Source organism: Apaloderma vittatum, unplaced genomic scaffold, assembly GCF_000703405.1.
Source record: "Apaloderma vittatum isolate BGI_N311 unplaced genomic scaffold, ASM70340v1 scaffold5925, whole genome shotgun sequence".
In the NCBI taxonomy this organism is placed as follows: domain Eukaryota; kingdom Metazoa; phylum Chordata; class Aves; order Trogoniformes; family Trogonidae; genus Apaloderma; species Apaloderma vittatum.
The window spans coordinates 63,540-85,738 of record NW_009716416.1 but is presented as its reverse complement, the minus strand read 5'-3'; the positions used below and the strand labels follow the sequence as shown (position 1 = coordinate 85,738).

The 22,199-nt window shown below is 47.7% G+C and overlaps 1 protein-coding gene across 1 annotated transcript in view; it reads right to left on the bottom strand.

Annotated features, from left to right (window-relative positions):
* LOC104274006 (collagen alpha-1(V) chain-like) overlaps nucleotides 1-22,199 on the bottom strand; it is a gene marked incomplete at its 5' end in the record, with an annotated part of 103,309 nt that overhangs the window by 20,892 nt on the left and 60,218 nt on the right. The window contains 17 exon segments of the mRNA XM_009869515.1: nucleotides 1-82; nucleotides 720-773; nucleotides 866-955; nucleotides 1,141-1,248; nucleotides 2,768-2,821; nucleotides 6,322-6,375; nucleotides 6,922-6,975; nucleotides 7,482-7,526; nucleotides 8,464-8,517; nucleotides 8,753-8,797; nucleotides 13,213-13,266; nucleotides 14,491-14,544; nucleotides 15,206-15,313; nucleotides 16,183-16,236; nucleotides 16,870-16,914; nucleotides 18,948-19,001; nucleotides 20,541-20,585. The exon segment at nucleotides 1-82 is cut by the window's left edge and continues 53 nt beyond it. Of these exon segments, the coding sequence (XP_009867817.1) occupies nucleotides 1-82; nucleotides 720-773; nucleotides 866-955; nucleotides 1,141-1,248; nucleotides 2,768-2,821; nucleotides 6,322-6,375; nucleotides 6,922-6,975; nucleotides 7,482-7,526; nucleotides 8,464-8,517; nucleotides 8,753-8,797; nucleotides 13,213-13,266; nucleotides 14,491-14,544; nucleotides 15,206-15,313; nucleotides 16,183-16,236; nucleotides 16,870-16,914; nucleotides 18,948-19,001; nucleotides 20,541-20,585 (1,054 nt within the window).

The window sequence follows — 22,199 nt, the reverse complement described above, 5'->3', positions numbered from 1 at the left end:
CCGGAGGTCCCTGGGGGCCAGGTCGCCCAGGCAAGCCTATGGGGCCAGCTGATCCTGCCGGACCACGCTCACCAGGAGAGCCCTGTTTGGGGAAGAAAGAAAGAAGCGTTAACTGGAACGTCGAGCTCCATCTCGATACAGACACGAAGAAATCCAGCAGTAGGATGCTGCAAATGCAACGTCAGTCAATTGAGCACATTGGATGGGGTGACTGCTGTGAGGTGATTTGGTACCATCAGCCTCAGGGGTCCTGCAGATCTTTTTAAAATTAAAATCCCTGGAAGAGCTGGGTTCTTCTCTGGGTGCTGCAGGGATCTCAGCTCCTGGGGGCCCGTTATCAGCTTGGAACAAGAGAACGAACCCCTTCATGGCCAACGCAGCAGGAAGGGCTGGATGGGGAATATTCTCGTCCGGGAGGGCTGCCCTGAGCACAGATCTCATTTGGGGTCAACTTTCAGAGGGAAAACGAGTGACTTAGAAGCAAAATTCTTGATGTCCTGACTCATTCCAGCTCCCTCAGCTTGTCATGTACATTCATAGCTGGCACCACAAAACGGCTGAGCTATTACATGTCTTGTAAAATAAAGCAACATCCAGCAAGTTGTTCGTTAGTGCGAGGGAAATAACAGATAAAGCACTGAGCTGTGACTAACCCTCCGTTTTGGCTTGCCAAGCTTGTAAACACGTTAGGTGGTGCCTGTAAGGGCAAGGATACTCACTGCTGGACCTGGCGGGCCTGGGGGACCTTCGTTGCCTTTCAGCCCTGGAGAACCCTGGAGGGAGGAAAACAAAGTCATTTTGGGAGGTGGGTGCTGCACCGCCCAGGCAGCCTTCCCGCTGGAAGGACCAAGCAGCTTCTACTTACAATGGGGCCAGGGAGACCTCTCTCTCCGGGGAAGCCTCGCAAACCGGGGGGACCATCCTTCCCTGGGAGGCCGGCGGGACCAGGGTCCCCCTGCAAGGACAGGGAGAAACAGATGAAGATGTGCACTCCATTGAGACCCGGCTGCTCTCTCCCAGCTTCAAGTCGCGATGAGACGGTGTCAAGCATCAGGTCTTTTCTGAATCCTCCCTCTCTAGGAGAGAGGCAGGCATCCAGGCTTGCAGGGAGGGTGAACTGGGCAGGTTGCTGGTCCCTACCTTGGTCCCTTCTTTTCCAGTGAGGCCAGGAAGACCTTGTTCACCTGGAGGTCCTGGAGGGCCTGGATGTCCCCGCTCACCCATTGGCCCAGTCTCACCAGTTGGACCCTGAAGAAACAGATTGGGGAGAAGGTCGTGGGTGTCAGCAGAGAAAGCAACAAAGGAAGAGGTGCAGACTATCAGTGTAGACCTTTGGGTTGCAAGGGGATAGAAGATGCTTCTTCCCATAGCTTCCTCCTGCGGTGCCACCAGGAATCCCTGGAGAGATGCCTCTTGGCATCTACCGGGACCTTGTTTTGGGAGTGGGCAACATTGCACTTGACAGACTAGAAGCATTGAGAACCTCTGGAATGAAAGCATTCACATAAGTGAGATATTATTACTACAATTATGCTTAAGTTTTTTCTTTTTTTCCTTTTTTTTCCTTTTTGTTCTTTTTTTTTCTCTTTTTAATTGAAAACCTCCTAAGTGTTCTACAATCACACTGATTCTTCCTTATACGGGGCCTAAATAATGAATTAGGCTTGCACTACATGGCAGTTACTGACTGCCTCTGTGCTCTATGTGGGCACTGATGGTGACGAGACTAACGAAAAGCCCAGTGCAGAAGGTTCCTGAGCGGCTCATTTTGGAGGAGGACAAAAGTCACGCGCCCAGGTCTATAACATCCCTGCACACTCGTGCCCGCTGGGATGGTGGCTGGAATTCATGTCACGCTGCAGGGTGCCACTTAGTGTAAGCAGAGCAATAACAGGGCGATCGCTGAGCAGCCACAGATCACGCTAACCGCGCACAGCGGAGCCAGATGAAATTGCCACAGAACCTAATTTGCACTTGAGTAGACAGACACAGTCAGGGAATTGCCCCTAATCATGGAATTTACAAATCAGGGACTTTACGCTATCATTAAAGGGGACAAATTAATTACTTTCTAATTAAAAAGCAACCTCTCCAGCACTTCAGGAAGGAAGACTAAATCTAAAGCCAGTTCTAGGCAGTCTGGGACTCTGCAAAGTGATCCACGAGCCTTGCACGCCTGTACTTAACGGGTACAAACTCTGTCTGTGCAGCTGCTATTTCCAGATTGCACAGAGTTCTTTGTGACCAAAAGAAAAATAACCCAACTCCAACAGAATATGAAGTACAGATGCATTTCTTCCTTATGGTGTGTAAAAGCACTCTTCCATCATGCTTGCCCTGCCCTGAGCACCCCAGAGGCTTTACAGCCCTTGGAGATCTCGTTTAACCTCTGGTTACACAGGGTCTTTCGGCCACGTTGTGCGTTGCTGGTGTCTCTCATCCTACATCAGTTTTATACCAGCTCTGTGAAGTTCACAGGAGACGTTTTATTTACAGCAGCCTTCAGGCATAGAATCATAGAGGTTGGTTGTTACCTAAATGCCACCCTAACCCCTCGACAAGGTGGGCTGGCACCCACTGGAGCATTTCAAACCATCAAGCTTGCTTTGACATGCTTTCGCCTGCCCTGGAAGAAGGGTCTCTGTGCTCTACAACCTGTGTCCCCAGCAGCTCCAGCTGAACCATCAGAGCTTCGAGAGCCCACTATGTCGAACCGATGGAGCTGAGCTGCAGAGAGCTGGTGCAAACAGGAGCATTTTCTTCTTACCTGAGGTCCCACGACGCCGGGAGGTCCTGGAGGACCGGTCTTGCCTTGGAAACCCTATCAGAGAAAGGGAAAAAGAGAAAGAGGTGACACTTCTGAGCAGAAGCACTCCAGCAAGGGGCACAGACTGCCAGCCCACTGCTCCTCCGCTGTGGAACAACTGACCGGGAACGGGTGGGCATCCAGAGACAAAAGAAAGAAGAAATCAAACAGAAGGCGGAAAATACATCTTTCTACTTTCATACAGGGGTGAAACAGAGGAAGAAAAAGGGATTCTCAAAGCTCAGCTCTGCTGTTTTGATGGGGCTATTGCAGTTTAGCTGAAGGACTGGCCACATATATAAAAAAAATTGCTACGCTCACAAAAGCTAGAGAGGAAATGGCTTTTAAAAAGTCAACGTGAGTTTCTCCATGCTGAGCAATTCTTAGAAGCCATTTCCCTTCTCCTGTTCCCCACTGTGGTACTGGTTTAGGATCAGCTCTCTTTTAGGCTTAGCTCCCACGAGCTTGGAGGCTGGGTGACCATCTCCGTCTTTTGTCACCGGCAGTGTCAACCTGCAGCCCCGCTGAAGCCCAGAACCCTCCAGGCTTGGGGGCCGAGTGAAGTTCGGTTTCTTTCATCAACATCTGCTGAAAGAAATCACAAATGCGTTTCTCCCCAAACACTGACGAGCAGCGAAGTCTCCATGACAGCTACTTATAAGGACATTTTGAAGAGTGACAATAACAAATATCACCACTGCGACTGTTTAGCTCTCCTAAGCCACTCTTTAAAAAGCACACTAATTGTCATTCTTACTACAGCACGCTGACAAGCTCAAGAAATGTCATTTAGGGCATACGGGCTATTTTCTCATTGCCACAAAAGAGGATCAGATAAATCCCCGAGCCAATGGTAATGTGCCATGCTAAAAAAAACTACTCAGCGCTATTCTAGCTGTCCACAGATCACAGAAAAATATCCTGTCATTGATGGGGAAATGGCAAAACATCTTTGGGAAATGAATGTACAATTTAAAGTCTTATCGCAGCAAAATATTTCAGCCATTTCTGTGCAGGGCTTTATTAATCTGAAGGAATGGTTTTCCTTTTATCCTGTTTGAGCCTTGGGCACAAGGTTTTTAAAGGTTTTCATGGTTTTTTTTTTTTAGATCCAATCTTTGTAAATCTAACACAGCCAAATATTTCAGCCTGCCCATTTGCTAGTAAATGAAAAGTAAAATAAAGGGAAGCATGTGACACAGATTTCAAGTCTAGGTTTTCTTGCATGAAGGTATAAGAGTGCAGTGACAAGGCTACCAATGTGGAAATAGCATTTAATTTTTTTTATGCATCCCTCCTCACTTTTTGGCACTGTGCAAGGAACGGGCGACAAAAAAAGGGCTTTCTGCTACCTGGATCTGCACATGTCTGCGTGCACCCCAGGAAGATGCAGGGCAAAGTGATCTTTGCAAGTTTGTTCATGGCAAAAATTAACAGAGGTTTTGTTTTCTGAAAGGATTTGCCTGCGATAGGCAAGCTACTGCTGCAATGACTGAAGCAAGCTGTTTGGGAGTATTTTCAGAGCCAACATAATTGAAAGCCCGTTCTCCATTCATATTCACGCAGACATGGAGTTTGATGTTTTATTCCAGTCTCAAAAGACGGTGACAACAGATGCAAAGTTTTAACTGCCTCTTCCAACTTGAATGTAGGTGCCCTGGATGTTCCAGAGAGTGAAGGAAGATTAAATGTCCCAGCCAGGCTCTGGCAGGTGAAAACTCTTCTCTTCACCTTTAAGTTAATCCTGACCTGAGGACTGTGTATTTAAAAATACCATAACCGTTGCCTTAAAGTCAGTCTTTCGGAGTGTAAATAAATATGCAGTGATGCGCTGAGCACTATTTGCATTGCCTTGTTTAGCACATGCCAGGTAAGTTCATTAAACTGTTGTGGGTTATGTTGAGGGGAGAAAAATGCATAATGTGAAAAGTCTTTTCGATGCTCGTTTGCTAAGAAAGGCAGTGGAGAAAAATGCAAAGCTGAGCAGAGGAAGTTGTTGTTTTTTTTTTTTTTTTTTTTTTTTTTTCCCCTGTAAAATAAACACAGAACAAAGACTCTACTTGCTAACATGCAGCGCTGGGGAGAGGAACACACCAACAGCAGCAAATGAGCTCGGTTGCACACGGCGGAGGAAAAAGAATAAACATCCCCCAAAATGCCAAAGACAGACACTAATTACTGCATGCAGAGGGATACGTGGCAGGAGGATCATTTTTTGCTTAGAGTATCCTCTGAGCAACTAAAAAAAGTGCAGACAACAGACCACCAGAGATGCACGACAGCCAGGGTATCACACCTTCCACACATGCCTCATCGTTCTCCTTCGGTGAGAAACAATGATCACATCGGTGCAAGGAAACCTTGTAAAACCAACAAAGCAGCTCGTGCACGGCAGCGCTCCTCAACAGCCAGGAGCCGCTCCCTGGGCTGCGGCCAAGGATTATCACTGGAGGGGGCTTAAGCAAAACTTGGCGAGGTCCTCGTGCATAGCTTTGGCTAAAAGGCAGCGTCAGCAGCCATGTGCTCCCTGCTCAGGTGGCAGCCGATGCATGAGCGTGCTGCAGGAACCCGTGTGGACAGACAAAACTGGAGCAAAACCACCACGCCCCTCATCTTGGCCGGGAATTGCCTTCCTCTCCAAACAAGCAATGCCAAAACTGGGCTGTAACTCTTTTCTGCTGGGCAACAGTTCCTGGCGTTGGCCGCGTGGTTCATTGAGAAGCGAAAAGCGTTTATTTCTCCCCATTGCAGGTTCCAGAGAAAATAGAACTGCCCCTGACATAGCACAGCTGGGTGCAGAAAGCTGAGCTTGCTATGGATGGAGATTGTCTTGCATGAAAAATCTCTGCGATCGCAGCCCTCTCTGGAGCACAGAGATGTAAAACCTGCACATCTCCATAGGGTGGAATGGGAAAGAAAGCACGGACGTTACCCACCACGCTCCAGAGAGCAGAGACGTGAGCTTCCCCTTGAGAGATCAGAGGGATGAGTGCTTTGGAGAGTCTTTAGGTGCAGAGCCTGGCCACAGAGGCTGCTCAGAAAACGTCCTCCTGGCTGCTTCTCCACCTCCCAAATACAAGAGCCACACCAAGGGCTGGTGCTGATCCAGATTCAACCCCAGCCAACACCCTCCCACCTCTCAGGGAGCTGCCTCTGCTGCACCCGTCATGGCAGAAGCCCAACTGCCTCCGATGCTGGTCGTCAGCATCACTACATCTCTCCATTCCTATTTTCTCTGTGCATGATGCACGTGTTGACCTCTACAATCTGCTACAGGGACAGAGAGAGAGGAGTTGGTGCACAGCCTCCACACAAATCATCATTAGACCGACCCCGTCCTGCTCAGAAGAGGGGCTGCTTCCCACAGACCATCCTGCGCAGCTGGAGAGACACAGACCTTCAGGGAAACCAAATGTGCGGCCACACGTCCCCAGCTGCATAGAAGGGTTTAGAAAAACCAGCCAGCAAAACAAGGCTCGGGACTAATGATCTGCCCAAGATTTTTGGCTACTTACGGTTTCTCCCCTCTGTCCAGGGTGACCAGGCAATCCATCCTTCCCAGGAGGACCCTAGAGCAGAAAACCAGGGTGAGAAGGAACATCACTAAGCGCTCAGTAGTAAAACTGTGTTAAGGACTGAATCAAATCTGATTGCCTCCTTGCATTAGTTCCCATTCCTTTTACAGTGAAAAGGGGTGCTCAGAATCCTAACAGATATGGCCCTTTCCTGCACCTCTCCTAAAGGAAAGATTTATCTTGCAGGTCCAGAGCAGCTGCTCACCACAGGGAAGGAGTTTCTGAGGTCCCCTGTCAGTGTATAATAATTGCAGGGATAGAAGCGTCCTCCCAGTATTCAGAGGGAAAATAAAAAACAGAGCAACCATGAAAGATCCTAGCGATATTGAGTCATTAGGAAATGAACATTTATAATCAGCCACAATTTACTTGGCTATTTAAACTGTCGGGTTATTATCATGATGTCTCAGTAATGCCTTTTATTGTGCACGTCACCGCTTGTCAGAAAAGCAGCTAAGACTGAGCTGGCACAGGCAGTCACAGCTGGATGGAAAAGACTTTATGTATTTCTTTGCATGTTCTAGAAAGACAGTTACTTACAGGGGGGCCTTTTGGTCCTGGAAATCCAGTCGGTCCTTGAGGCCCTGGTGGTCCCTGGGATGCAAAACAAGCCAGAAAACATGGTCAGGGAACCTAAAACACTTTGGTGATCCTAGAGGACCACCTCCTCCAGGAAAACAGGGCTCTGGCTGCCGGCATAAAACCCACGGGGGCTCTTCCCTGTTCCCATGGAGCAATGCTTACACATGACACCCAAAGTCCCACTCAAGCCTTCCTTGGAGAGCCCAGAAAGGACCTGAGGGCTCTAGGTGACTTGAGAGCTCTCTCCACACAAGCATGTTTCACCTCATATTTCTGAACAAGTTTTTCCTTTTTGCTCGCCAAAGAATGCTAACCTGCACCCTGCCCACCCCTCTCTTAACAATCTACTTGCTAGGAAGCTCATATTAAAAAAAAAAAAAAAGACCCAGCACCGTCTCCTCAGCCCTGCAAACCCTCCTCATCTGCCGTGTTGTTGTGGTTTAACCCCAAAGCAAGGACACATGTTAAACTAACGGGTTTGGGTTGAGTTCTGCTGTAGCCCCACCAAACTGCCTTACCCTTTCGCCAGGAGGACCAGGGGGGCCATCACCACCAGAGTTGCCCTTTTATGAATAAACAAAACAACACACCATTAAAAATACATTTTAATACCATTGCAGCTGCTGTGCACAAAGACTTCATATGGCACCAAGACCATGGTGACACCCCACCAGCTCCGCCGGCCTCTCTCTGTCAATAATTTGCTACCAGGAGCAGCAACCAGTGAGAAACGAGCAGCTTCTCATCCCCTCTTCCTCCCCACCATTGCTTAATAAAAATACAGGAAAGATACCATCAGCAAACTCAGGATATTCCCACCACATAATGGCCTCCCTCTGAGAGATAAATGCTGCTACAAAGAGGAGGTATTTATCAAAAATTCATGCCGACACAAAGCCGAGATATTTATTTTTAAAGCCGGCAGCATGGTGGTGACAATGTCTCGCTACAAAAGCTTCGCTTCCATCACGCCCGGTGATTGATGGTCACTTAATGGGTCTCTGCAGCAGGATCTAGAGCTGGACGTGCCTCCAGACCGGCTGGCAGAAAATCACCAACGCTGCCCAGTGACCAATCGTGGGCGCACAGTGTGCACACACCAAGTGGCTCGGCGAGGTACAAGGTTCTGGAGCCCGGCAGCAATCTGTGCTCCATCACCCATGGCACAACCTAAGGCCTCTAAGTTGGTTTAAATGCAGCTTCATCTCCAAAAAACGGGGCTTAGTGGGATCATCAGTGGATTGAGAGGTTGTGCTGGTCCCTGATGTGCTCCCTCCCCTCTAGTTGCACCAGCTCTGAATCCATACATGAACTTGATGTCCTGTTGAAAGGTGGTTCAACACATTTTTAAGACCTGTGCATACACTTCACGGGTGGGTTATGAACCATTTGGCCAGGCAGTGAAGATCAGGAGAGAAGGGAAAGGGAGGGCAATGAACCAGACAGTCTCCTACACCAACATTTTTTAGGACCATTCCAACAGGCTCCCCAAAATCTTACCTTTGGGCCGGGTTTCCCAGTGCTTCCCCTAGGGCCTCTTTCCCCACGTGGACCCTTAAAAAGACACAAAAGATGACACATTAGCCACAGGAGCGAGCTGCCATGGGTGCTCTGACAACTTCAAACCACGCGCAGTGGTGAAATCCAGCCCTGAATCGTTGTCCCCTTTCTGCTCAGTTTTAACCATCCAAGGCCAGATCCTACCCGGTGAGGGCACAAATCGGATCCCGCTTTCTCTTGGCCCCAACAAGCTTTTAAAATGCACAAGAATGAAGAATCGGGTCATTACCGTTGGACCGCGCTGCCCCCTTGGACCTGGTTTGCCAGGTGTCCCCTGAAAAAAAAAGAAAGGAAGAGGAATTAGCAGCTGGTATCGGGGCAGATGAATCCACAACGAAGCCTCTTGAACATAAACTATCCCCTAAACCTCTCTGGTTATCATTTTCAATGAAAAGAACCACAGCAAGTTTGAGCGCGGTGCTGACAACAATGACAACACTGAGGTCGCGGGTTCAATTCCCGCTCGGTCCCCATGTATTGTCTGATCTAGTTGAGAGGCGTCCCTGCCCATGACGGGGGGGTTGGATTAAATGATCTCTGAGGTCCCTTCCAGCCTTGGCCATTCTAGGATTCTATGATTCTATGATTTGTATCTCTTGATTCTTGTTTTGATTTTAAGGCAGATGGGAAGGAACCTCTTCAGAAGTGCTTTAAAACATCACAAAGTCTTCCAAAGACGAGGCTACCCACTCACACCACGCAGTCTCCTAAAAAGCCAGCCAACACACCATAGCTGACAACTAAAGCCCTTCAACTCCGTCGCCCCAAACCCTTTTCCCTGCCGACCTCTGCTCATCCCTTGGCGGGGAAGGGAGTGGGCAGGCTGGCTCACAGCGCCACACCCACGTGTTGCCAGACCCCTGCTGTTCAAATATTCCCAGAGCGACAGCAGCGGAGCGGGGTTCCTGCTCTGAGCTGGTATTTTACGCCACACGAACCAATTAAGCTGCCCCACATATTTACAAATCTTTCTTCATCTCGGCAAACTTTGTGCTAAGCAAGTAATTTAAGAGCCCGTTTCGCAGCAGCGACAAAGCAGCAGGTTCATGAGCTCTGACAGACGCGCTCAGCTCCCTGTAATGGGGAGCTGTGATTAATTCTGACAGAGGAAAGACAGAGACGCCTGGGTCCTAAATCTGGCAGCACGTTAAGCTCCATTACCCCGTGCCTAAAAGAAAACTAATGGCCTAGAGCTTGTTCCCTGAAAACACTATCTGGGCTAGTGTCGAGTCACCAGAAAAATGCCAATAGGTTTAACTTTCTTCCTTTGGACCCGTGGTCCACTGTTGTTACCTGTTAAATGAAGGAAGAGAAAGACTTGCGTTCCACAGTAAGGAATGCAGAAAGCTTAAAATATCACTTGCCATTTTCTGCCCCAAATCCATCATCTCACAATCTTGTCTTCTCGTATTTGGCGCTCGTTAACCAGGCGAACATAAAACGGGAGCTGGAAAACTTTACAATCAACTTTCTTTGAGCTACTAAAATTAGTCCTGCTGACTCCTCCTTGTTCTGTGGCTCCATTTAATAAACCCTGCTGGCACACCTTTTCTTAATTAATTATAAAAGTAATTTTAAAGTACTCCGGCTGGTTTTCTCGTAGCTACGGGAGGCTAAATTCCGAGCAGGTTGAGAGAAGTGTGTCCCTGCAGGTAGCCCCCCCCACTCCTCTCCTGCTTCCTCAAATCTATTTTTAAGTAAAATTTTCCCCTGCTTATTGCTATCATTAATCATGCATACAGCACTGGGTACTGCTGCGAAGAATTTATACAGCACTGCAAATGTACACAGACCTAGATTTTTCAAACAGAGGGAAAGGCATCTAAATTCAGATTATTTTCTAGGCACTCAGATAAGTGGTTGGATTTCGGTACCTCCACACCCGCCCCCAGGCTCTGTCAGCGCAGACGAGCAGGGAGATCTATTACCCCATGCTAATAGCAGGGACATATTAGCACTAAAAATAGGACCACTTATTCACCTCCAACTATTGATTTTATGATCAGGTTCTGGAAATACCCGAGCAAGCTCACCTGAGCTCGACCCCGGCTGCAGGCAGCTGGGTGCAAACAGGCACAGTGCCCACTCGCCAAAACTCTCATGATATTTAGCAGGTCACACTTCTCCAAAACCACCAAACATCCACTTTTCTCCCCCTTTTTAACTTCACCAGCCCTTCTGTGCAGCTGAACAGCCAGAAGCTGCAGTTTCAGGTTTGGGGAGCCAAAATTCAGCTGCTGCTGCTGGCAGGATCTGCTGGTTCTGCTCCTCTGCAGTTGGTTTTCACCTCTTTTTTTCACTATTTAGGGACTTGGGAGGACTACTTGTGCAGCTGAAATAATGAGCTAGAAAGCTTATTTCCATTCCTAGATGACGACAATCGTAAGAGAAATTCGTGATTTATATTATTTTGGACACATAAACAACCGCCTTGAGTAGCGTAATAGTAATACTGTGTAAAGAGAAAAGACAAACAAATGATTTTTGGTCGTTTCAGCTGCAAATTGGGTTACTCCACATTGCACTGGAGAAGGAAATCTTCAAAACTCTTTTTTGACTATATGTGGACATGCTCATAAAAATAGCAAATTTAGTGATCTCAGGAGAAATAGAGGGGGATTTATCAAGTCTAACTCAATGAGGCTTGAATTAAGTTGATGGTCTCCATTTGGTTTGGCACCCTGTGATCCCAGCTCAGTCTATTGTTGTGTATATAATTGCTTTTCATTTTTTTCAAATTGGGTACTTGGGAGCAAAAAAAAAAAAAAAAAAAGAAAAGAAAATAGGATACCGAATCTGTTATTGAAAATCAGTATTTCTGCTATTCTCATAAAGATCTCAAGCTGGGCTCCTTTTACTAAAGGAGAGATTTGAACATGAAAATCTTTTCCCTTCCTCTCATCTCTTTCTCTCCCATACAAATACACTGATGAAACAAGTGGAAGCTGCTAGATTGGGTGTAAAATGGTAGAAATGGTTCAATCAGACATCGGAGAGAACAAAAATTGAAATTACCATAAAATAAACCAACGTATTTCTATCTGACAGAGGCATGCCAGAAGACAGCCCTTCCCCTTCGGGGTCTGGCTTGTACTCCCTGTCCCTGCTCCCCACGCACAAAAACCCATCATTTCTCCTCCAATTTCTGTCTCCTTCCTTTATAGCAGAGGTTTTGGGGCTGTGGTGCCATGTGCTCCAGAGCCTGACCCAGCCCAGGAGAGGGACAGTGACCACCAGGCACTTCTCATGAGCCAGGATGACGTGAGCTGTTGAACGTGTAATGCAAAAAAACCCCTTTTCCATCCCTAAACTGAAAATTAATTAAAAAAAAAAAAGAGTGGTGCGACGGGGGGCGTAACTAAGTTTTTTTGTCTTTTCTCATCTTGTCATTGCTTGGTGCTGCGGTTGGGCCCCTTCCCCGCACGCCTGCTCCCTCCTCAACCCCTTTCAGGCTGGATATTCCCCAGATTCAAGCAGCCTAACCCTTGGGGATTTTTGCCAGCCTCAGAAGCAACCCCTTCCTGGTACCTGCTCCGCTCCCTGAAAGGTTTCCCACCCCAGCGCTCTGGTTCTCCATCCCACCAGCATAAAATTACCGGATGGAGCAAGCAGCTGCGGATGCTCAGGGATGCAGAGCAGCACGTCTCCGCCCCGCTGCAATGCTGGTACCACCCGAAAATCCAGCCCAAGGATTTTATTGCTTTATAGTTGATAAGGCGGGTGGTAATTACAGGGCCAGAGTGAATTCAAGGCTGTCGTGGCAGCTGTCTTATTCACGGCCTCCCTCCTCCCGCCCGGCCGGCGCGGAGGGAGGAGAGAAGATGCTGCATTTGTAGTTCGGAATGAAATGAAAATTACTCAGTGGGAAAAAAAAAAAAGAGGGGAGATATAAACCAAATTTCAGTGCCATGATATTAATGCAGTGCAAAGTGATTTGTATCTTCTGGGTTCCTATCAAACATGTCTGTTACAAGTAATTTGTATTTAAATGAGAGTCAAAAGGAAACTAATTCCACTCGCTCTTCCCCTTCCCTCTTTTTGTCCCTGCGACCAGAGCTGGGACAGAAAATGACTTTGTGTTTGTGTTCTGAATCCCCTAATTCTAGCTTATTCCACAGAAGAATCACCACTGTATTTAGACAGTCCCTACTCTGGAGCAAAGCCTGGGGAGGTGGGCTGAGAGGTAGAGGAGGATGGAGTCCCCACATTTTAAGGGTGTTTGTGAATTCAGAATAACTCCGCTTATTCAAAGGAAGAACTTGTAAGAGTATTTTCGGCTACGCGTTTTGAATCTCAATTTAGGCTAAAGATGGTTCTTGCTGCTTCTGAACAGATTCACCCATCTCGAATAATTACTGTTAATTAAAAAGCTTGCCATGCCCTGAGCAGAGTCTGATGGCACGGGAAGGATTCGAGTTCAGAGGAATCTCTTAAAATACCTCGAGGGGAAAAATTTCCAGTGTTTAATTGGAAAGCTGCTGCCCGTAGAGCTGACTGGGCTACCACCAGCACCCTCCTCTCCCAAAGACCTCTCACCGGGGACCTCATCCCAGGGTGGGACGACCCTCGTTGGGCAACCCCTTGGGGCAGAAGCATCCAGAGCATCAGCCCAAGGAGCTTGCTTTGGAGAGATTTAAAAAATAAATAAATATAAAAATCAGCAAAGTGGTTTGGCAAAGTGTTTCTTACCCGTGTGCCCTTCTCTCCGTTGGCTCCTGGAAATCCTGGGAAACCGATTGAGCCCTTGGGGAAAGAGAAAAGAGAGAGCGAGTGGGTCAAGACACTGAGAGGGCAGCTCTGTCCATCCCCGCCAGCGCCCCGGGATAACCCCCAGCCAGCACCCGCCGGCATCTACAACCCCCAACGCTTCCTTAAGGAAAACCAAACCCAAACACAGACCTGAAATGACCTCAGAAATTAAATTTGATCCAAAAATAACAACAACAACAAAAAAAAGGTCCATGCTTCATTAGGAGTCACTGCAAAGCCCATGGTTGTGCCGGGCGCCTGGGGAGCAGGCAGGGATTTGTTTTTGAGCTCTTAAGTCACTACGTTGCACATGAAAATTTAACTCCCGACTCGTTGCTTTCTGATACGAGCGCCTGGAGAATAGCTGCTGCTGCTTTTAAAATATGAATTAGTCAAAGAAATGCAAAAAAACCCCACCCTACCCCAAATGTAAAATGCAAATTATAAAACAAACCATCAACACCACAACCAGGAAACAATCTCTCGCAGATAATGATGTCTCCAGTGTTAAACAAGCCTGTTGTGGGTTTTTCGATTTTTTTTCTCCCAAGAAATGAACATGAATAATAAAATATGATTCTTAAAAAAAAAAGTGAACAAAATCCTAAGTTCCCAAAGCCTCCAGGGCATGTAAAAACTGGGCTGCAGCCTTAGTGTGTATAGTGGAATTCATAGTTTTAAAGTAAAAAGAAAATTTGAAAATTTGAAAATGGCCCAAATGAAGGTGGGCGTGTAGGTAAGATAGAAAAGCTGTTTGCAAATCTGCAAATAGCGGTTTTATTTTAATTTCAGGGAAGCCCTGATTCATTAACTATTCTCCTTAATTAATCAGTTAAGACTAGCACGGATCTTTGAAGATATAAAACACAACACAAGCAGCAGGACTATCACGCCCACGACCAGCAAGAAAGCTCAGACGGAGCCTGTTCACATCCGCAGCCGAAGCGATCCTGCGTGTCCTCCTCCTCCTCTCCCACCGCTTCATGGGAGACGGAAGCGATGCAGAACTCCTCCTGGGTTTCCGCTGATGGAAGGCTGGCAGCAATTTTTTTGACCCATCTATAAATTTGTCCTGCATGGGCAGGAAACGCTGCCCTTCCACCTTGTCCCCTTCGCAGGGGACCAAGTCCTCTGTGCGGCACCACCGTCACCGCCCGGCATCCCGTGGCTCCCCGAGCGCCCCCCGCACCGCTGGTGGGCTGAACCCCTCCAAGTTACCTTTGGGCCCTGCCTGCCCGGGTAGCCTGGCAGTCCTGGCACGCCGAGTTTTCCCTGAAAATACAAAGAAAAGTGTATTAAGCGTGAGCAAGTGAGAGCTTAGGGAGCAGCTTCAGCTTTGCGCCAGCAGAAAGGGGAGACGCCAAGCACGGAGAATCATAGAATTGTATCAGCTGGAAGAGACCTTGAAGATCATTGAGTCCAGTCCTGGTCCCAGCCCCATCAACCTACTAAACCAGTCAAAGTAAGGCAGAGGTGCAATGGGTGGGGTGGGATCATCCTCCTCCCTCCCTGGGAAATCCCAGCGGGGGTGACACTGTGAATGTGTTGGGGACCTAGTAGGGAATGGTTATTTTTCAGTATCTTTTTTTTCAGCTGGAAACGCCTAGAAGTGCATGGAGTTTATGATACTTTCAACTTCTCATCTTTTTTCTCTCTGGTCTTCTTTTCATGACATTGTACCCAAGCAGATAACCCCAAAGAAACCAATATCTCAACACTCTCAAGTCATGCTGCTGCAGTGAAACCACCTCCCCCGGGTCTCCTCTTGGCTTCGCCTTGAACAACTCAGCCCAACCTTCACACAAAGCTGCTACAGCTCCTCTTCATCCCTCTGCCCTAAAACTGCGCCAGCCCAATCACCCACCCAAGACGCACAACGAAAAGTGGGGTTTGCTGCAAAATATTCCTGGGTGATTCTATCCGTGAGACTCACCTTCTCTCCAGCAGGACCAAGAGGACCAGGATCTCCATTGGGGCCAGAGCGACCTTTGGGACCTTCAGGACCATCCTCTCCCCGGGGGCCAGGAGGTCCAATTTCCCCCTGTTAATCACAAGACAAGCATTGACAAGGCAGACAGATCCCAGACTTCATGTCTGCCAACAGCAATACCCTCAATGGCTGCAACCAAGATACTCGGTGGAGCTGCTAAGGACAACCCTTGGAAAAAGCTGGTCTTCACCAAGAGGCTCAGACCAGACTGTAAATTGCAGAGCGTTCTTAAAGCACCAGGCTTCATTCACAGTATCTCCCACCACAGCCATCTTTTCCTGTGGCCCAGTTATCCCACCTACACGTAGCATCTCTCCACCAAAACAGCCTTCATTAGTTTTGACTGCCTCTTACCCCCTTCCCCACCCCCAAATCGTGCCAGAAAGCCCTGGGAAGTGTTTAACTGAGGGCTGAACCAGTGAAGAAAGACTAGGCTGGAGCTTTTGTGCTGAAAAATCATTAGGAAATCTGGGAGCCAAGAGGACTGAGCATTGGTGTGGACAGGGGCCACCTCCCTGAGATGCCATGGGGGAAGTTTCCAACTATTTTAACTGTTCAGTTACACAGGTAAAAACACCAGATGCCTACCAGACCCTAGATGCAGTACTAGGGAGGAAAAGAGCTACTGAAAAATACACGATACAGCTGGATCACACAGTATTCCTGGCAGTCAAAGCAGCACGACAGTGCCCTCTAATTATCCCCCATCTTTACTTTACCTTCAAGGTGGGATTAGCAAATTTAGGGATTTACAGCTCTCGTGCTTGAAGTGAACACAGAATTCCTGCTTCAACATCAGATGTGCCAGAAGGACAGTGACAGAGGACCACCTCACTGCTCTCCCTAAGCTGTGACTGCACAATAACACACAGGCTTGGAAGTCAAAGCACTACAAGATCACACCGGTCATAGCCTCTTACCCGGTCTCCTTTGATGCCCATGTCACCTTTGAAGCCAGGGAAGCCATCTTCACCCTAAATAACAGAGGGGGGTGGAAAAGACAAGGTGTATAGATGGAAAAAACAACAAAAAAAGGCTTCTCTAGCCTCACTGTACAGCTCCTACCCAAGCAGGACAAGGTTAGGTCCCTGCACTGCCCCTCACATTGGCTTCTGTAAGTCCTTGGTGTGCACTAACAGGCACAGAAACCCAGCCAGGCTGCAGTTATCAAGGTCCCCAGGGATCACAGCAAGTATTCCCTACATCCCGTCCTGGTTGCAGGTCCAGACCACAAATCTGGCCCGATGTGAATAACAACACCTTGTCGGTACTGGGAACCAATTATTTCTGAAGTACAACTGGTTTTATTTTCATGGAGGTTGTTTTACACCTCGCTTCGAGGCAACCTCTAGGACAGTGGCAATACTTCTTTCAGCCAAGAAGGTCTAATTGCAGAGCTCAAATCAATAATGTATTTTCTCCTGCAGCAAATCTCTCATAGGCAATGAAGTCCCAGAAAGACTTTTAAAGTTTGGAAAGTGCCTGGCCAGGATTCCTTAACTAAATCTGTGCAGGAAAAAATGTCACGGGGAGCATCCTGCGGGACCAGTCCGCAAAACTGCTCAGAGGCTGTAGAAAATCAATTCAAACAAGCAGTGATAACTCACCTTTTCACCTTTTGTGCCTTTCAAGCCACGAACACCATCTGCCCCCTTGCAGGAGAGAACAAGACGTTACAAGGTTATAGGTAAGCTTAGGAATGAGCAATCACTAACCACGGTGATTTCTGCTTCCTCTGACCTTGACAGTGGGATCTCTGCAAACCGTGATGCTCTTACCCATATTGCTAATCAAATCTCAGACACGGGCATCCGGCTTTTGGACCACCAGTGAGTACTTTGTGGTCACAAACCTCTGCTGACTTGATTTGGCAGGTGGGGTTGGTAATCTCTGCCCATTCCCTGCCCAGGAGTTATATTTCCAGTGATAAAACTCACTACGAAAAGCTTATTTACAAAAAAAACCCAAACAAACAAACAAAAAACCCAAATCATTTGCACAAATGCCTTGCCAGCACACCAAGTTCACTCAATTCACAGAAAAATCAGGGCTCGAGCTGTGCTCGGACACTTGCGAAGGGAACCCATTTTAAAATCTCTGAGCACATGGCCAGAGCTCGCCGTGCTGCTCTGCACTGCGCCCTGTCAGACATGCCCAAAGGTTAAACTCGGCTCTTTTTTACCACAGTGCTCACGTCTGGGCATGCATGGACCTTTTAAAAGTACATTCAGACACCGAAAGGCAGGAAAAAAGAAAAAATAACATGACTGGTGCGGGCATCTGCGACATGGTGCAGAAGTCCTCCAAAGCTTCCCCATGGCCATCTGTTCACGGTGCTCAGCCTGGGGTGCTGAGTGTGCTCAGGATCTGTACCCTGCTACACCACCAGACCAAAACTGTTGGACCCTCTCTCTTCCCAGCTATCCCACCTCTCGGGATAAAACATCACCCTCAGGTATCTACACCAGCTGCACTGTGCAATGCATCTCTTACCAGAAAAACCAGAAGCTTTTATATATTTTTTGAGGAATAAAATTTTGCTTGGGGTGTTTTCAATTTTTTCTTCCCTTTAGCACATCAAGAAAAAGCATAACTAAAAGTACATCAAAATTTGTGCAGCAGCGCAGGGTTCTGGGAAGCGAGGCAAGATCTGAAAGTTATTTATAGCTGCAAACCCAATGAGACATATTTTTTTTTCCCCGAACTGGAGGCTCACGCAGTTAACAGAACGTTGCTTGTAGGAAGCAAAACCTTGTCTGTACGTACTACAGGTCTGGTGCATGACACACTTTCTCTAATGTGGAACAGTTCCACTTTAGTGGTAAACACAACAGCAAACCATTCCCTAATGGACCACTAGGTCTCAATCTGCAACCTTGCAGGAAAGGAGATGAAAGCTTGCTTTGGCTAAATCCATCCTGCTCAAATTTTGAAGGCAGAGCAGCAAATGGGTTTCTGCTGTTGAAAAAAAAATTATATACGGGGGTTTAAGAGGGCTTAACTTCACCTACAGTCAGTCCCCAGGCTGTGTTTGTATCTGCTGGCACAGATCCCTGTGGATTCATTAGGCCTTTGGGATGCTGGATGCATCTGCACCTGAACTAATAGATCTTGATGGGCATAACAGTCAGAGCTGAACAGGGAAAAAACCAAAAAATATACTCGCCGTGTTCTTATCAGCATTCAGGCAGCAGGAGCGAGGAAAGAGCTGGAATTCAGTGTAGTGAAAAAGCACATTGCTGAGACGCGCAAGCTTCGCCTAACAAGGTTTTGGATCAGGAGCATTAAAAGCTTGCTTTGTTTTAGTAATAGGCTATTTTGTTTTATTAACAAGCCTCGTTAAAAGGCTTCGCATTCTGGCTGAGATTTACACGGGCTGTAAAGTGGAAACGATTGGAATGGGACCGAGTCACACTCACGAAGAATTAAAAGAGAAATCTCTGCAAAGTGCCGAACGAAGCTAGGAGGCGTTATTGGAGAGCAGAGCACTTGCAGTCCTCACGGCCCGTGAGAAGACACTGGACGAAGGCTTGCTTGAGCAGTAAATAGAGCTGGTCACTGAGGTGGCTCTAAGTGTCCTGGTAGGACATCTGTGCCCACTGGCAGTGTCCATCCCCAGCACAAGCCAGAGAACTCGAGCTGAACAAGCACAGACACTAGGTCACTACTTCTGCATCCTCCTTACCTTGACTCCACGTGGTCCCGGGTAACCGATGGGGCCCTGAGGACCTGGTGGACCCTGGGGTGAAGAAAATGCAAACAAGAAAAACACAACAAAAATCAACCTGAAGATGCGGCAATAAGGGGAGTGTGTGGAAAACAAATAGCCCAGCCACCTGGCTTCTTCAGACTGGCTGGAAATGGCAGCAGCCACCTGAAAAGAGCTTAAAATAGTACAGAGAGCTACACGAGCATCACCTCGGGCAGGTGCGCTGGGCTGAGCCAACTGCAAAGGTCCACATGATAGGAAAGAAGGAAGACAAGACAGCAACAACTTGTAAGAAAGGGGATTTATACCCAAGATTTACACACAAGATCTGTGTTTTGGATGAAAGAAATGAATAAGTTCTCTGAGAGAGGAAGAATGTGTGCTGCTGCCTCCCCCCGTCCCAAACCATCCTGGTTTTGCAGTACCGCTGCAGAGCTTGTGATGATGATGATCACAGAGAGGAGTTATTGCTTGAGGCACAAGCCTCGGGGTGATGTCCTTTGGCCTCAGCTGTCTGGGAGAGGAGATGTTCCTTTCCAGCACCAAAAACTGCAAATCCCCAGGGAACACATTACGGGCTGTGCTGGATATGGTGCCTGATAACCACCCTGCAAAAACTCTCCTTCCCACCCTTGCTGCCATGCTGTCTTATGCCTGCAAACAAATGACATTCTTTATTGAACCCAGTTGGCTTTCATATGGCTCAATTCCCTAACTAAACAAATACCACTCCACTTCTTCCAGCCTGAGATGGACAATTTTTTCCAGTCTGACAGCCTGACAGGTCCAGCAGCATCCCAAACCTTGAGCATCAGTCGGCTGCAGGAGCCCTGAAGCACCAGCATCGCCTCAAGATCACCTCCCTGGCGTTTGCTAAACACCTCCCAGCCCAGGGAGCATCAGCACAACCTCTTACTGGCTTCTCATATTCTGCAGAGGCCAATGTTTTGAATTTTCAGCCTCGTGTGATGCCAGCCAGACACACGGCTGCAGCCGTGGGTTGTGCTCTGTGCAGCACCTCAGCAAGGCTGGAGCGGACGTCCATCAGACCGGACTGTGCTCTAATCAAAGGCTTCTGACAAATGTAATGTTTCTCAGCTGAAGGGGACACAGCGGGAATGCAGATGGTAAATCTCCCAGACAGACAGCCGACCATAATTCAAGGACTCTAGCCTCCGGCAATATTCTCAAGTATATTGTTAAAGAGGGACTTTGAAGGGGAGGGGAAGGAAAAGGAAGGCCAGGAATAAAAGAGTTGTTCTCTTCATTCCCTGTGCCATGAAGGGTATTTATTTGTGCCTGATTAAGAGAAGGCTTCCCTTTGCAGTTTCACTTTTCACATCCGCAGGGCTATGGAGTGCTGCTTGCCTGGAAAGCTGGGAGGAGTAGAGAAAAGACCAGCCCAAGCACCAGAAGAGATGAAAGCTGGACTTCAGCTTTCAAATGTCAACAGGGTTTGCTTCTTGCCACCTCCACTGCTCCACACCGCTGGAGCACCGTGGAGATGTATCTCCATCCAGCTACCATGACCCTCCCCTTAACAGCGATGAGGATCTTGTTGACACCTACCTGACTCCCCTTCTCACCAGGAGGACCCTCCTTGCCAGGATGACCCTATTAAGAAAAGAGACAAACAGAAGAGGGCAATAGGTTTAGTGCACATCTAATGCTCCAGAAGCCAACAAGCTCACTCAGGCAGCTATGATTTATTTGTAAGAGAATCATTGCTCTCCAGGAAGCTCTTACCAACACAAGTAGCCCTGCTGAAGCCATTATGCAAGGATAAGCTTTCTCCAAAAGGGAGAGCTACATTTGAGTCCTTGGTGGTATTCTACCTGTTTTATGCTTTTACTCTTCACCACCTTTCAGCAGAGAAGCACAAACCATTTTGCAATATTCTCCACGTATCAGAACACCTCCTCTGTGAGTTCAGCAGCAAGCAGCATATAAATCTTGCAGATAGGAAAGCAGAGAAAATTAACTCCGTGTGCCAGCAAACTTGTGAAGGTCACAAGATGCCCAAACTGGTCAGAGCCCTTCATTAATTTCCTAATTCCTAGAGTCCATTACGAGATCTCATGACACATGCTCAGCTAGCCTGCATCCTGGTCAGACGCCGGCTGGCTGGACGCTGGCCAGCATTCCTCTTGGGATTTGATGCTGAATAACTCAACATCCAAGAGTATCCAACACATTCTCATTCATTGCCTTTAGAAGCCTATTGCTGGGGTTGCAGTCAATAGAAAACAAGTGTGAATTACCTCAGATGTAGGCCGGAAGACTATAGTGAGAAATGGGGGAAATCCAAGAAAGTAGTTTTTAGTGTTAATTTCCCTATTGTCAGAACCAAAATGGAGCCAGGATGGAAGATGACTCTGGTTGGTAACGTTTGCACAAAAGCTCCTGCAAGAGGACTCCGTGCACCCTCAGAGACCTTTTATTTTATAAGAGGAAGAACGCACATCCAGCTGCTCTAAAGCCACTAAGACCTTCTGCAATCAACGGTTTCTTTACTTACAAACTCTCCTCTAAATACACAAATTACTTTCTACCAACATAACAAGGAAAACCGCAAGAGTATTTTCCATCACCAGTCTTCAGAATGGGAATGTCAGGCAAGCTGGATTTCATAAACCGAGCTGGTTTAATAAAGAAACAAAATGACAGCTGTCATTTTTACATAAACAAAACGCAGAAGAAAATGCAATCTTAGTTTGTCCTGGGAGTTTAAATGCCACCAAGAGCATCAGCGCACAAAGGGGGTCACACAACCATGTTGCCTTCAGCTCCTGAGATCTCTTTGCACCCTGGGGGAGCAAAAGGGAAGCGCAGGAAGAGCTGAAAAGCCTTTGTTGGCTCGGCAATAAATCATCACCATTTTCAGAACGCCGATCTCCATTACTCCTGCTCAGACCAAAAACTGATGAGAGACTTGCTTGGCTTTCCCAGTGAGAGGCTTCAAGCCCTCGGGGATTTTTAGATAACTTCCAAGACTGATTTCTATAAAGAGAACATGGGTGAGGTTTTGTCCTTGAGAAGAGCGACCCATACACTTGCAAACCTACCACCTGTCTGCAAACCGCACGGGCTCGTGCCCAGGCGTGCCCACACGTGCTCAGCTGGCAGGTCTTACCCAGCCCTGTCTTTTTGTCTGCACAAAAATAGACCCGGCGTCTTCTCCAGTTGAACTTCCCTGGAGGCTGCTGCAGGAATTTCACACCGAAAGCT